Consider the following 13,244-nt stretch of genomic DNA (forward strand, 5'->3'; position numbering starts at 1 on the left):
ATTTATTACAAACACTTTCTCATGTTATTAAACATTCTTCAATAACATGGGGAGCAGTCTTTGTAAATTTAATTAAAACAGGTATATTAGCTTAATCTCCTAGATTACTACTTAAACAACTGGAATTTGATAATTTTTAAACTCTTTAACTTCACCTTGAATAGACCAAGAGAAAATTCAAGACAAAGAGCATAGCAGCAAAATCTTAAACAATCCTAATTTAAAAATAAAAGAATATGGCATAAAACTAGCCACTGCATTTTATATCCTTTCAGGGTAAAACTTGATAAACTTGGATAAGATTATATAATATATGGATTTTAATTAATACTTAAAAAGCCATTGTTTTGTTCCAAATACAATGCCATTTGTTATGTCAGGGTCACCTTCCTTTGGCAGACAATGGGAAGAAGAGTCACTAAAATGACTAAAATTAATTAACTACTGTGTTCCATAAATCACAAAACAGATCTTTGGGAAATCCCACAGAATTAAACATATAAATTATATGAAAACAAGAATATTGACAGGTGTCTGCCATAACAGGAGGCTCATAAGAACAAAACAGATTTCTCGGCGAGGTAAATATTCACAGAGAAATGCTCCGTGGTCTCACTTGTAAGCGGAATGTTAAGAAGCTGAACTCGGGGTAGAATAGTGGACACCAGGGGCTGCATGGAGAATGGCAGACACGAGGAGCTGGGGTGGGGGTGCAGGGTTGGGAAGATGTTGGTCGAAGGACACAAAATGTCACTTAGGCAGTTGGAATTGGTTCAGATGATCAACCATGGCAGCCAGAGTTAGTCACACTGTACTGCATTCTTGAAAATTGACAGAAGAATATGTTTAAGTGTTTCCACCACAAAAAGTGACACGAGCTATTGTATATGCCAATTAATTCAATTTAGCCATTTCACAGTGTACACATATTTCAAAACATCATGATGTAGAACACAAATACATAGAATTTGTATTTGTCAATTAAGATAATTAATTCAAGAACTTAAGAGAGAGGAAAACGCTAAGGTAGTATTTCCATAAACTATGGACATTGCTGTTAACTCAACACCTGTTAATTTATATTTATTAAATCGTGGCCCGGTGCATATTTCTTGATTAGCAAATAAATTCCTATCGTTCTATGGATACGGGGTAGTTAGACGAAAATATGTTTAAATACAGAAAGGAAGACCTTTCTCTCTGTCTCTCTCTCACTGTCCACTCTGCCTGTCCAAAAAAAAAAAAAAGAAATACAGCCTCCCTCGAAGGTTAGTGGCCTTTACGAGGATTCCTTTTTTTTTTTTCCTTCCCCAGAATTCATATACAGAGGACAAGACCCGAAGAAGTGGACGCGGATCCCAGGCACAGGGCCAGTTTCCAGGGGCACGCACCTGCGCACCTGCTGGGCGCCCCGCAGATGCCACACAGACGGAAGCCAGCGGCGGGGGTTGGCTCGGCCTCCCTCCTGCCTCTCTCCCTGGAAACTGGACATTTTCCTTTGTCCAAACCCCAGAGTCAGCAGCAACCAACAAGCCTGACCTGAAAGCGGCCGTCGCCACACATGAATATCTTTCATGCCCGCTACGGGACAGTGGGTCGCTCGGGTCCACGTCACTGACCACCAGTGGCCAGCGAGACAAAGAGGGAACTCAGCAAGGGAGAGGATAGGGAGAGGGAGCCCCAGAAGCCGCTGCTTGTGCATTTGGTGGGTGCGCTGGTGGGCGTGACCCACCAGTGCCTCCTGAGAAAAAGTCCGGCAAATTCAACGGACAGCAAAGCCCACGAAAGTGCTTTTCAGCCCCCCACCCCCGGACTGCGAAGTGGAACCCCAGAACGAACGCCGGTCTCCACTCCTCCCCGCCACTACAACTCCCCTCACAGGGCCCCGGACAACCGGGCCGCCCGGCAACGCATGCGCCGCAGGGCCCGGCGTGGGAGCCGCGCGCGACGGGGCGCGCACAGTACCAGCTTATCCATGGCGCTGCGCGGGGCTCGTGGCGTGGTGGTGGCTGCGGCCCGGCAGCTGCAGGGCCCGCGGTGCTGTGGCCACAGCCGTATCGGCCCGCGGCTGCTCCCGGAGCCGTAGTGACCGCCAGGCGCCCGGCTGGTCAGCTGTGTGCGGCTCCCGCGGTTGCCATGGCGACGGGCCGCGCTCCGCGGTTGGCGCCTCACCGTGGGCTCCCCGGAGGGCCAGGCAGAACTTCCGGCCTCGGGACCCCGCTGTCATTTCTTCCCGTTTTCCGTAGGTTTCTGTGAGGCCTCAGGTGAATGGTGTGTCCGGCGTCCTCTACGGCCAAGTCCACTAGCTTGGAATTGGTTTGAATGTTCCTGGACTGAGGAGAAAAAGTAATTCGAAAGGAAATTCTAACTTCCAGTCGCACGTCCCGGGGCTGCCTGGTCAGACACCTGCTGTGTATCCTGCTTAAGCAGCGATGGATAGTCACCTGGAGGCTCAACCTGGAGGTGATAATGTCCTAAATATTCCTTCTGTGGAAACAGCACCTGCACTGCTATGTGTGGATTCCAGGGGACTTTGCCTTAAAGGAGTTTCCAAAGGAATTTGTGGAGAAATATTTCACGTCTACCATCTCTCCTTTCTCATCTAAGCCAGCACTTGTCCAACAGAGGTGAGGGAACTTGAAAATGTTCCTGGAAAATGGAATTAAAAGAGAAGTTTATTTGGGTGCAAATCCATGCATGGTTTGTTCATAATACTCATCCTCCATGAGTTTGTTTGATGACCACTTTATGCAGAGCTCTCAAAATGTTTTTGTCTCTAAACTGAAATCCTGACTACTTATGAAAAGTTTAATGAGCTCACAGTTCTGGAGGTTCAAAGACCAAGGGCATAGCAGTGGGCTGTGCAAGGCAGTGCCCTGGCTGCTCATGTCCTGGGGGACTGCAGCGCTGGGAACTTGAGTGAACGGGAGATTCCATTTCCAGGAAGGGGCCCCACATTCTCTATGGAGGTCATGCCCCAGTAGATCCAAGAACTGCCCAGTACCCCCATTCCCAATTCCGCCACCCTGGGGACCAAGCTCTGAGCACTTTGGGGGAAGATACAAACTATATTCAAACCACAGCACTCTTGAGCAATTCTTAAGTGGCAAAAAAGCATTTCAGAAACTGAGAAAATTAGAAATGACATTTTAACAGTCTGACTTTCTAGGAAATCTGTGTAGCTGCCTACAAGGGGCATCTTTGCTATGTGGTGCCTTTTGTATTCACCTAAAGATGCTGAGCAAGGACTCCACCCCTGCTTTGTCAGGGACTATACAGCATCATCATCCTGCCTCTCTTCATTAGCATGTCCTCAGAGTTCATTGTGTCTCCTAATAATCACCTTAGAAATTTTAGAAACACTCCCTCAAGAAACGAGTTATCCTTTTAACAGAGATGAAGACTCAGCTTGGTGAGCTCCCTGGGGAAAGATGGTCCCTAGAAAATAGATTTGCAAGGAGGGAATGAAAGTGAAGACTTTCCTAGGTGATTATTGAGTAGTAACTCATCTATTGCAGAACACTGTCTAAATCCTGGCTGTCCTCATTACTGCCCCTGTAACTGAGCAGACACAGAGATGAATGAAGTGCCTGCCCAAAGCTACCTGAGCAGAAACGTGAAAGGAATTTATGAGCCACGGCATCCTGGCTCCACCTGGCACCTGACGTCCAGGCTGCACGGGGAGGCTGGACGGTCCTGCAGGTGAGGAGGTGGGTAGAGGGAGGGGCACCTCAGGGATGGTGCAGACCTACACAGATCTGGCTGATCTCGGAAAGGCAGGGTGACAAGTAGGCTAATACAACTGTATAGTTACCTAATCTAGACCATCTGAGGCAAAATTGTGAACCATACCTTTTTGACTTTGGTGTTCCCTTCCAGCTGAAAGTGCTTTGTTCCTGGATTCTGTACAATATTCAGTATCCTGACTTCCACAGACTTCCAGACCTGCCCCAGTCATCCCAGTCCATGACTAATACTTAACGACTCCCTCCCCTGGTCATTGCCCTCATGTGAAACCCTCTGGCTTCCTGACTTACTATAGATCAACTCTTGCAGTGAGAAACTGTTGGACAGAACTGGATACCTGGCATGACTGGCCCTCATGCCCTTCCCATAGCTGTACACTTAAGCTTGACGTACTGGAGGTGACATAAAGTCCATGATAGGAACCTCGGGTGCAATGACAGGTGATGAAGATGCTTGAGGTGCAAGATCTTGTAAGCTCCTTAGAACAAGTCTGCCCTGACCGTGATCAGAAACTACCCCCATCCCTCACCCTCCACCCTAGCCCCACTGAAGGGAGTTAGACTAGCCTGCTATAAGGAAATAATTCTATTTTCCTTTTCTTAAAAAAAAAATTTTAAATAATCCTCAAATGCCCTTGGTTGAGCAAAGCTTCCAGGCACAGGCAGGTGTCAGTGCAGCTAGAAGGTGTCTATGAACTTTTGGAGGACCCTTTGTAGGCTCAAATTTCAAATATTTTTACACCAAAATTAACTTTTAATTCTACTTTTCCATAAACTACTTAAAATACCTTCATATGTTACAGGTACAAATTCATAGAATTTGCTTCACAGTCGTGGGAGTTGGCAAGTTCAGTATCCCCCGAGCAGGCTAAAATCTGGGGCAGGAACTGAAGCTGCAGTCCACAGACAAGACTGCTTTTTCCTGGGGGAAACTGTGGCTTTGCTCTTAAGGCCTTTTGTTTATTTTATTTGTAAGATTTATTTATTGGAAAGGCAGTGGCAGAGACAGAGAGAAAGAGAGAGGTCTTCCATCGGCTGGTTCACTCCCCCAGTTGGCCGCAGCGGCTGGTGCTGTGCCAATATGAAGCCAGGAGCTGGGCACCGGCGTCCAATATAGGATGCCGATGCTGCAGGCAGCAGCTTTACCAGCTACACCATAGTGCCAGCCCCTCCTAAGGCCTTTAAATGGTGGCCACTTGCTTGGCCCGAAAACTGATACAAAAAAAATAGAGATGTTGAAGTGCCATTATTTGAAGAATTTTAGTGATATTTTATAATTAAAATGGTAGACTTTCCACCAAAAATAAAATCTCATGACCCAGAAAGCTAAGCACATGGGATGAATATGTTTTATCAGCCTGACAAAATATAAAATTGCTACAGAAGGTTTAAACTAGAAAGACACCAACCGGAAAGAAAATTCAAGGGTGTAGTCACTGTCTTGTGTATCTGTAGAATCATGGTTTACCAAAATATTTCTATCTGAAATATTATAGAGAAAATATTACCCACAAAAACAATGTACAGACCTTGATATTGCACAGTGAAATTTAACATGCAGTTTGAGGTGTCCAATAATAATAAGTGTTAAATGCTACTATGAAATATATGTAATAAAACTATATTTCTTTTTTGCCAAGGTGCAATGGTTTAATAAAAATAATAAAGCTTAGGTTGGCGCCGCGGCTCAATAGGCTAATCCTCCACCTAGCGGTGCCAGCACACCGGGTTCTAGTCCCGGTCGGGGTGCCGGATTCTGTCCCGGTTGCCCCTCTTCCAGGCCAGCTCTCTGCTGTGGCCCGGGAAGGCAGTGGAGGATGGCCCAAGTGCTTGGGCCCTGCACCCCAGGGGAGACCAGGAGAAGCACCTGGCTCCTGCCTTCGGATCAGCACGGTGCGCCGGCCGCAGCGCGCAAGCCGTGGCGGCCATTGGAGGGTGAACCAACAGCAAAAGGAAGACGTTTCTCTCTGTCTCTCTCTCTCTCTCACTGTCCACTCTGCCTGTCAAAAAAAAAAAAAAAAAAAAAAAAAAAAAAGCTTCATAAATGGGATTTGCTATTTTATCAGAATAAGATTTTCTTCCTCTATCTAAATATAACCAGTTTGTTACTTAAATAATTGGAATTTAAATCATTAAATTAATGATGAGAAATAAAAATATTGTAAATTCATGAAGAGTTCCTTATAAGAGAAATTGCCTTTACATTGTAGATTTTAGCTTGGGTCTTCAAGGTATAGCTTCAGATTATCAAAAGCCAGTGAGGGGCCAGCACTGTGGTGGAGCAGGTAAGGCCACTACCTGCAGTGCCTTATGGGTCCCATATGGGTGCCGGTTTGAGACCCAGCTACTGCACTTCTGATCCAGCTATGATGTGGGAAAGCAGTAGAAGATGGCCCAAGTCCCTGTGCTCCTGTATCCACATGTGAAACCCAGAAGAAGCTCCTGGCTCCTGACTTCGGATTGGCACAGCTCCAGCTGTTGCTGCCGGTTGGGGAGTGAACCAGTAGATGGAAGACCTCTCTCCCTCTGCCTCTCCTTCTCTCTCTGTGTAACTCTGACTTTCAAATAAACAAATAAATATTAAAAAAAAAAAAAAAAAAAAGCCAGTGAAGGGGCTGGCGCTGTAGCATAGCAGGTAAAGCTGCCACCTGAAGTGCCACCATCCCATATGGGCTCTGATTGAATCCCAACTGCTTTACTTCCAATCCAGCTCTCTGTTATGGCCTGAGAAAGCAGTAGAAGAGAGACCTAGTCCTTGGGCCCCTGTAGTGTCTGGGAGACCCAGAAGAAACTCCTAGCTCCTAGCTTCGGATTGACCCAGCTCTGACCATTGCAGCCATCTGGGGAGTGAACCAGCAGATGGAAGACCTCTCTGTCTCTGCCTCTACCTCTGCTTCTCTGTAACTCTGCCTTTTGAATAAATACATAAATCTTTAAAAAAAAAAAAAGCCAATGAAGTAATCTTCCCAAGAAACAGCTACTTTGGGGCACCTGGATAACCTTACTAATAATTTTTAGCATTGAAGTGTTAAAGCAGTTTCTCCACCAAATTGAAAAGAGCATGTGTCAAAGTTTTATTTCAAATTCTCCACAAGAAACATGGAGCCAATTCAAAGACATCCCTTCTGTTAGAGATATTTATAGAAAAAAGAAACGACTGCTAAGGGAAATTTTCCAAAACTTGGAAATAAGCAAGACAGAAACTTGGACAAATTTTCTGTCCTACAGTGATACATTAATAACAGACCTACCCCAGGATTATTTGATTCTCCAAGGGAATACATCTTTGATTTAGTATTTATCATTGATAAGGGTGCAGATTTTGAAGTGATAGGTTGATGTATAGGTTCTTTCTGAAAGAAAAGATAGCCATGAAAGTTACCATTGTATTGTCATGGATGGCAAAAGCGAGTTTTGTATCTAACAATGCATTCTTTCATTGATGATATACACTTTAGAATTTCCTGTAATTCTTAAACTAACTGGGCCTCTCGAAAGTGAGTCAAAAGTCTTTTTTTGTTTGTTTGTTTGAAAGGCAGAGTTAGACAGTGAGAGAGACAGAGATAAAGGTCTTACTTCTGTTGGTTCACCCCCCAAATGGCCGCAACGGCCAGTGCGCTGAGCTGATCCGAAGCCAGGAGCCAGGAGCTTCCTCCTGGTCTCCCATGCAGATGCAGGGGCCCAAGCACCTGGGCCATCCTCCACTGCCCTCCCAGGCCACAGCAGAGAGCTGGACTGGAAGAGGAGCAACCGGGACTAGAACCTGGAGCCCATATGGGATGCCGGTGCTGCAGGCAGAGGATTAACCAAGTGAGCCACAGCACTGGCTACTGTTTTTACATTTATATAATAATTATACTTTTAACCTTTCAAAATTATACTTTGATTTGATACAGTTTAGAATAAGTCTGGTGATTCCTCAATGGCAGGTGGTCAGTTAGAAGGGTGGATAGGCACATAACTTTCCAGAAAAGTTTCTTAACGTCCTTCAAATGTATCCCAAGACTGTTCAGTAGTGCCAATGACTTCCCAAAATGAGTTACAACTTCTATCCACTAAACATGTCTCTAGTAGATCTTGTTTGGAACAGTTTTCTTTCCCAACTGCCATTTTGAATATGGAAACATCATATATACTGTCTATGATCAATTGACATAAATGACCATAGAATTATGCTCCAGACTGACCTGCCTCAAGCCCAATTCTCTATGTACACATTTGCTTCTCCATGCACATTGCACAAAGGTGCTGTTGCAGGACTCCAGAGCTCACAAAGTCTTAGTTCAAGCACCCAGAAGAGGTGGACTGATAAGCATGTCTGAACTCCAATTCCTGAAGAGAGAATCTTGGAGCTAGTGTTCATCTTGATCCTATCAGATATGACCAGTGAAGTCCAAGAGAGCTATCACCTCTAGAGGACGGATGGTCCTCTAGAAAGAACATAGAAGAAGCAGACAACCAGCAAGGTGTTGTCTTGGTCAGCCAGGCTGCTGTAACAAAATATCATAAATGAGTGGCTTAAGCAGCATTGACTTTCTCATTGTTCTGGACATCCTAAACCAGGATGCTGGCATGATCTCTTTCCAGTGACAGTCCCTCCTGGCTTGCAAATGGCAGCCTCTTCACTTTGTCTCAGGTGGCCTTTCCTTAATAAATGTGCATGTAGGCCACCAATCCCTTGGAACAGGGCCCCCCCCTTATGACTTCATTTAACCTTAATCACCTTCTGAAAGTCTTATCTCCAGATATAGTTGCAGTGGGACTCAGGGCTTTAGCAGATGAATTGGGTTGAGGAGACACAATTGAGTCCATAGCAGGAGTCCACTATAAGCCAAACGAGAACACTTCAAGGATATGGAAACTTTCTTCTCATTCTTTCAACTTCCTTCCCATGGCATATTTTGTCATTTATTTCTTCATTCATTCATTTACCAATCAAGCAGTGCCAGGGGAAAAAAGATGAATGAGACACAACCCTGCCATTGCGAACTACACTGGCTAGAGGGAGAAATGCATTTGGAGAAGAAATGGACACAGTTTTCTGGGCACACAGAAGAAGAGACAACCAAATGTGTAAGGGACCCAAGGAAGATTGGACGGAAAGGGCCTTGGAGGGGGTCCAGGCAATGAGCTACTTCCTGCTTTACATTTGGTTAGTCTTATTATTATTATTATTATTTTGACAGGCAGAGTGGATAGTAAGAGAGAGAGAAAGGTCTTCCTTTTCCGTTGGTTCACCCTCCAATGGCCGCCACGGCTGGCACGCTGCGGCCGGCGCACCGCGCTGATCCGAAGGCAGGAGCCAGGTGCTTCTCCTGATCTCCCATGGGGTGCAGGGCCCAAGCACTTGGGCCATCCTCCACTGCCTTCCCGGGCCACAGCAGAGAGCTGGCCTGGAAGAGGGGCAACTGGGACAAAATCCGGTGCCCCGACCGGGACTAGAACCCACGGCGCCGGCCCACATTTGGTTAGTCTTAATGCTTCTTTGCTACCATTAGATCTCCTTCTGGATGATTGGGAAACCTCTACTTCTAGGTTGTTGAAACAGAGATGCTTTCTATTTGTAATCTATACTCCTTAAAGTCTTTTACTCTCAAAGAGCACTTTTACAGTCCACTAAATTCCTGGTACAAGTCAGGTCATTTCTGGTTTAAGGAACGTGTCTTTTTCTCCTCAATGGCCAAACATACTAAAGTGTCCTATTTCTCTCGGGCTAGTTGCTTATTGGAGCTATCAGCTCCAGGCACGGCTGCTGCAAAAGGACAGGGGATCCAGCTGCCATCACCTTCCTTATCCCTAGATCTCTTGGATACCATCATCAAGGTCAGTCTGGATGAAATTTTCTAAAGGCAAATATCACATGTTTTCCTCAATTTGTGGTAATTAATAGAGTGCAAAAAAATGCAGATGAGCAAAGTTGACGTTTTGAGGATGATTGTTTATAGCCCTGTCTCTACTGTTGAGGACCAGTTTCTTTCTTCCCACTATTTGTTGAAATTCTTTACTTAGTGGAGAGTTAATCTTATGATTATAAAGTAAACTGAAAGTATGTCATTATAAAAACTGAAGGAAAGATTAAGGAAGGAAGAGGAGGGAGGGTGTGGCATAGGGGCAGAGGGAGGGTCGGGTTGGAAGTATCACTTTGCTCCTAAATCTGGTATTTGTGAAATATGTTCACCCTATATAAGTAAAAAATAATGAAAAAAATTTTAATTAAAATATAATCATAAAAATGTTAGATATTAAGAGAGATTTCAGCAGTCCATAGGCTAAAATCAAATTAATATTTTACATGGAATTTCAAAATTTAAATGACTATTCTCTTATGCCAATGGCCATTACTGCTATTGAGAAAAAGGCCATCATTCTCTTGGATTTTGTTCACCAGGACAAGAACGTTGTGACAAAATCTTGGGGAAATCATCTCCCTCCAGGGTGACCCTACAAATCAGCTCTTTCAACATTAACATGGAGAGAGACCACCTCAAGATGAGGATGTACAAAGCCTTGTAATTCACACCCCACACAACTGGACACTTACAATGACACGAACAAGAGCAGTGCTCCAGTGCATCTTACGTGGTTTGTGAAGTAGGGCTTGCTAAGCAAATGAATGGTGAAGACAAAACTTACTTGAAAGGGGAAAAATAGCCTGTTGAATCTTTCTGTATTACATTTTTCAAATATTTGTAAACACTCCGGTGAACTATGTGTTCACAAATCATTGATAAGTTACATGGAAAGCATTTTTATGCATGCATCAGAACTGATTCCCTCAGAGTTCCTGCCAGACAATGCTTTGGTATCCTGGGCTTAATGTGTATATTTAAAAGTAATGAACACTGTACCTCTTATTTATTTACCTAAGAAGAAGAGAGACAGAGATCTCACATCTATTGATTCACTCCCCTAAATATCCATAATGGCTGGGGCTGGGCCAAGGCCAAAATGGGAGTCGGAAACTCAATCCAGGTTTCCCACATGGGTGGCAGGGACCCAAGTATTTGAGACATCACCTGTCTCCTTACAGGGTCTGTATTAGAAGGAAGCTGGGGCCAGTGCCATGGCTCAATAGGCTAATCCTCCGCCTTGCGGTGCCGGCACACCAGGTTCTAGTCCTGGTCGGGGCACCGGATTCTGTCCCGGTTGCCCCTCTTCCAGGCCAGCTCTCTGCTGTGGCCCGGGAAGGCAGTGGAGGATGGCCCAAGTGCTTGGGCCCTGCACCCGCATGGGAGACCAGGATAAGTACCTGGCTCCTGCCATCAGATCAGCGCAGTGTGCGGGCCACAGCGCGCTGGCCCCGGCGGCCATTGGAGGGTGAACCAACTGCAAAGGAAGACCTTTCTCTCTGTCTCTCTCTCACTATCCACTCTGCCTGTCAAAAATAAATAAATAAATAAATAAATAAAAATTTAAAAAAAAAGAAGGAAGCTGGAATCATGGGCCAGAGCTAAGATTTTAACTGAGGCCTCTGGTAAGGGATATAGGCATCTTCACCAGCATCTTAACTACTAGACCAAACATCTGTCCCTGTATCTCACTTTATAATATGGTAAAATGCATTTGTCTGAATTAGTGAGAAGTACAGCTTTGTGTGTGCAAATATGTGAAAATCCCTCTCAGCATTCCTTATCTGAATTGCCCTCCTCTTTCCAGCAGTTTGATGGAAAATGGAGTGCCCCCTGCTAGTTGTCCAGGCCAAGTAGCCCCTCACTTACCTTCAAGGCAGTTTTAAGAAGGTTCACCTTAAGCATTGTTCTTCAGGGAGGCTAATCACACAGGTTGCCACCTCAGCCTAAGCAGCTGAAAGGAGAAGCAGATGAGACAAACCGTAAGAAGTATTCACATGTTCAACTACACCCAGTTTCACCCTAATCACATCTCTTCTCAGTATGTTTGAAGAAGGGTAGCTAAGGAAAGTTTTCCTGTTTGTTTTATTTACTTTTTAAGTTTTCTTTCGCTTTTTTATTTGAAAAGCAGATGACAGAGAGGGAGAGACAGAAAGAGATCATCCATCTGCTGGCTCATGCCCCAAGTACCCTCAATAGTCAGGGCTGGGCCAGTTCAAAGCCAGGAACCGGGAACTCCATCTAGGTCTTGCATACAAGTGGCAGGAACTCAAATACTTGAGCCAATGTCTGTTGTCTCTCAGATGCATTAGCAGGAAGCTAGATCAGAAGTAAAACCAAGGGGCCAGTGCTGTGGTGTAGCAGGCTAAGCCTCCACCTCCAGTGCCGGCATCCCATATAGGCACCAGTTCATGTCCTGGCTGCTCCAGTTCCAATCCAGTTCTCTGCTATGGCCTGGGAAAGCAGTAGAAGATGGCCCAAGTCCTTGGGCCCCTGCATGCATGTGGGAGACCCAGAAGAAGCTCCTGGCTTTGGATCAGCCCAACTCTGGCCATTGCAGCCATTTGGGGAGTGAACCAGCAGATGGAAGACTTTTCTGTCTCTCCCTCTCTTTGTAACTTTAACTCTTAAATAAATAAATAAAATCTTAAAAAAAAAAAAAAAAAGTAGAGTCAAAACTCAATCCCAGGGTCAGCGCTGTGGCCTGGCCTGAAGCACCGGCATCCCATATGGGTGCTGGTTCGAGACCCGGCTGTTCAGCTTCCAATCCAGCTCTCTGCTATGGCCTGGGAAAGCAGTAGAAGATGGCCTAAGTTCTTGGGCCCCTGCACCCACATGAGAGACCTGGAAGAAGCTCCTGGCTCCTGGCTTCAGATCAGCATAGCTCCGGCTGTTGCGGCCAATTGGAGAATGAACCATCAGATGGAAAGACTTCTCTCTCTCTCTGCCTCTCCTCCCTCTGTGTAACTCTGACTTTCAAATAAATAAATAGATCTTTAAAAAAATTCAATTCCAGGTACTCCAATATGTACCAAGTAGTAACTTAACTCAGTGTGCCATAATGCCTGCCCCTATTTCATTTATTCTTATTAATTTTTATTCTTTGATGTCATAAGTAAGGCTAGCCCTCTTTACATTTTCTCAAAACCACCATTTATTGAGGGAATCCAATTTTTGGAAAAATCTTTTACCAGAAAGCAAGGGCACAGTGCTCTTTTTTTTAACTTTTATTGAATAAGTATAAATTTCCAAAGTACAGCTTTTGGATTACAGTGGCTTTTTCCCTCCCATAACTTCCCTTCCACCTGCAACCCTCCCCTCTCCTGCTCCCTCTCCATTCACATCAAGATTCTTTTTTTTTTTTTTTTTTGGACAGGCAGAGTGGACAGTGAGAGAGAGAGAGACAGAGAGAAAGGTCTTCCTTTTGCCGTTGGTTCACCCTCCAATGGCCGCCACGGCTGGCACGCTGCGGCCGGCGCACTGCACTGATCCGAAGGCAGGAGCCAGGTGCTTCTCCTGGTCTCCCATAAGGGTGCAGGGCCCAAGCACTTGGGCCATCCTCCACTGCCTTCCCGGGCCACAGCAGAGAGCTGGCCTGGAAGAGGGGCAACCGGGACAGAATCCGGCGCCCCGACCGGGACTAGAACCC

The 13,244-nt window shown here is 45.4% G+C and overlaps 1 protein-coding gene and 1 long non-coding RNA gene across 2 annotated transcripts in view; one reads left to right on the plus strand and one right to left on the minus strand.

The window, feature by feature from the left end:
• DNAH5 (dynein axonemal heavy chain 5) overlaps positions 1 to 2,130 on the minus strand; it is a 319,159-nt gene extending 317,029 nt beyond the window's left edge. The window contains exon 1 of the mRNA XM_051853566.3: positions 1,966 to 2,130. Coding sequence (XP_051709526.3) covers positions 1,966 to 1,977 — 12 coding nt within the window. The 5' untranslated portion in view covers positions 1,978 to 2,130. The remainder of the gene's footprint in view (positions 1 to 1,965) is intronic.
• A 184-nt stretch (positions 2,131 to 2,314) lies between these two features.
• LOC108177275 (uncharacterized) lies at positions 2,315 to 9,567 on the plus strand. Its single transcript, XR_001794097.4, has 3 exons — positions 2,315 to 2,627; positions 3,519 to 3,702; positions 9,464 to 9,567. It is a non-coding gene; the product is annotated as an uncharacterized LOC108177275 (long non-coding RNA).
• The last annotated feature ends 3,677 nt before the right edge of the window (positions 9,568 to 13,244 follow it).

This window comes from Oryctolagus cuniculus, chromosome 14 (assembly GCF_051225735.1).
Source record: "Oryctolagus cuniculus isolate XC-2025 breed Fujian yellow rabbit chromosome 14, ASM5122573v1, whole genome shotgun sequence".
NCBI lineage: Eukaryota > Metazoa > Chordata > Mammalia > Lagomorpha > Leporidae > Oryctolagus > Oryctolagus cuniculus.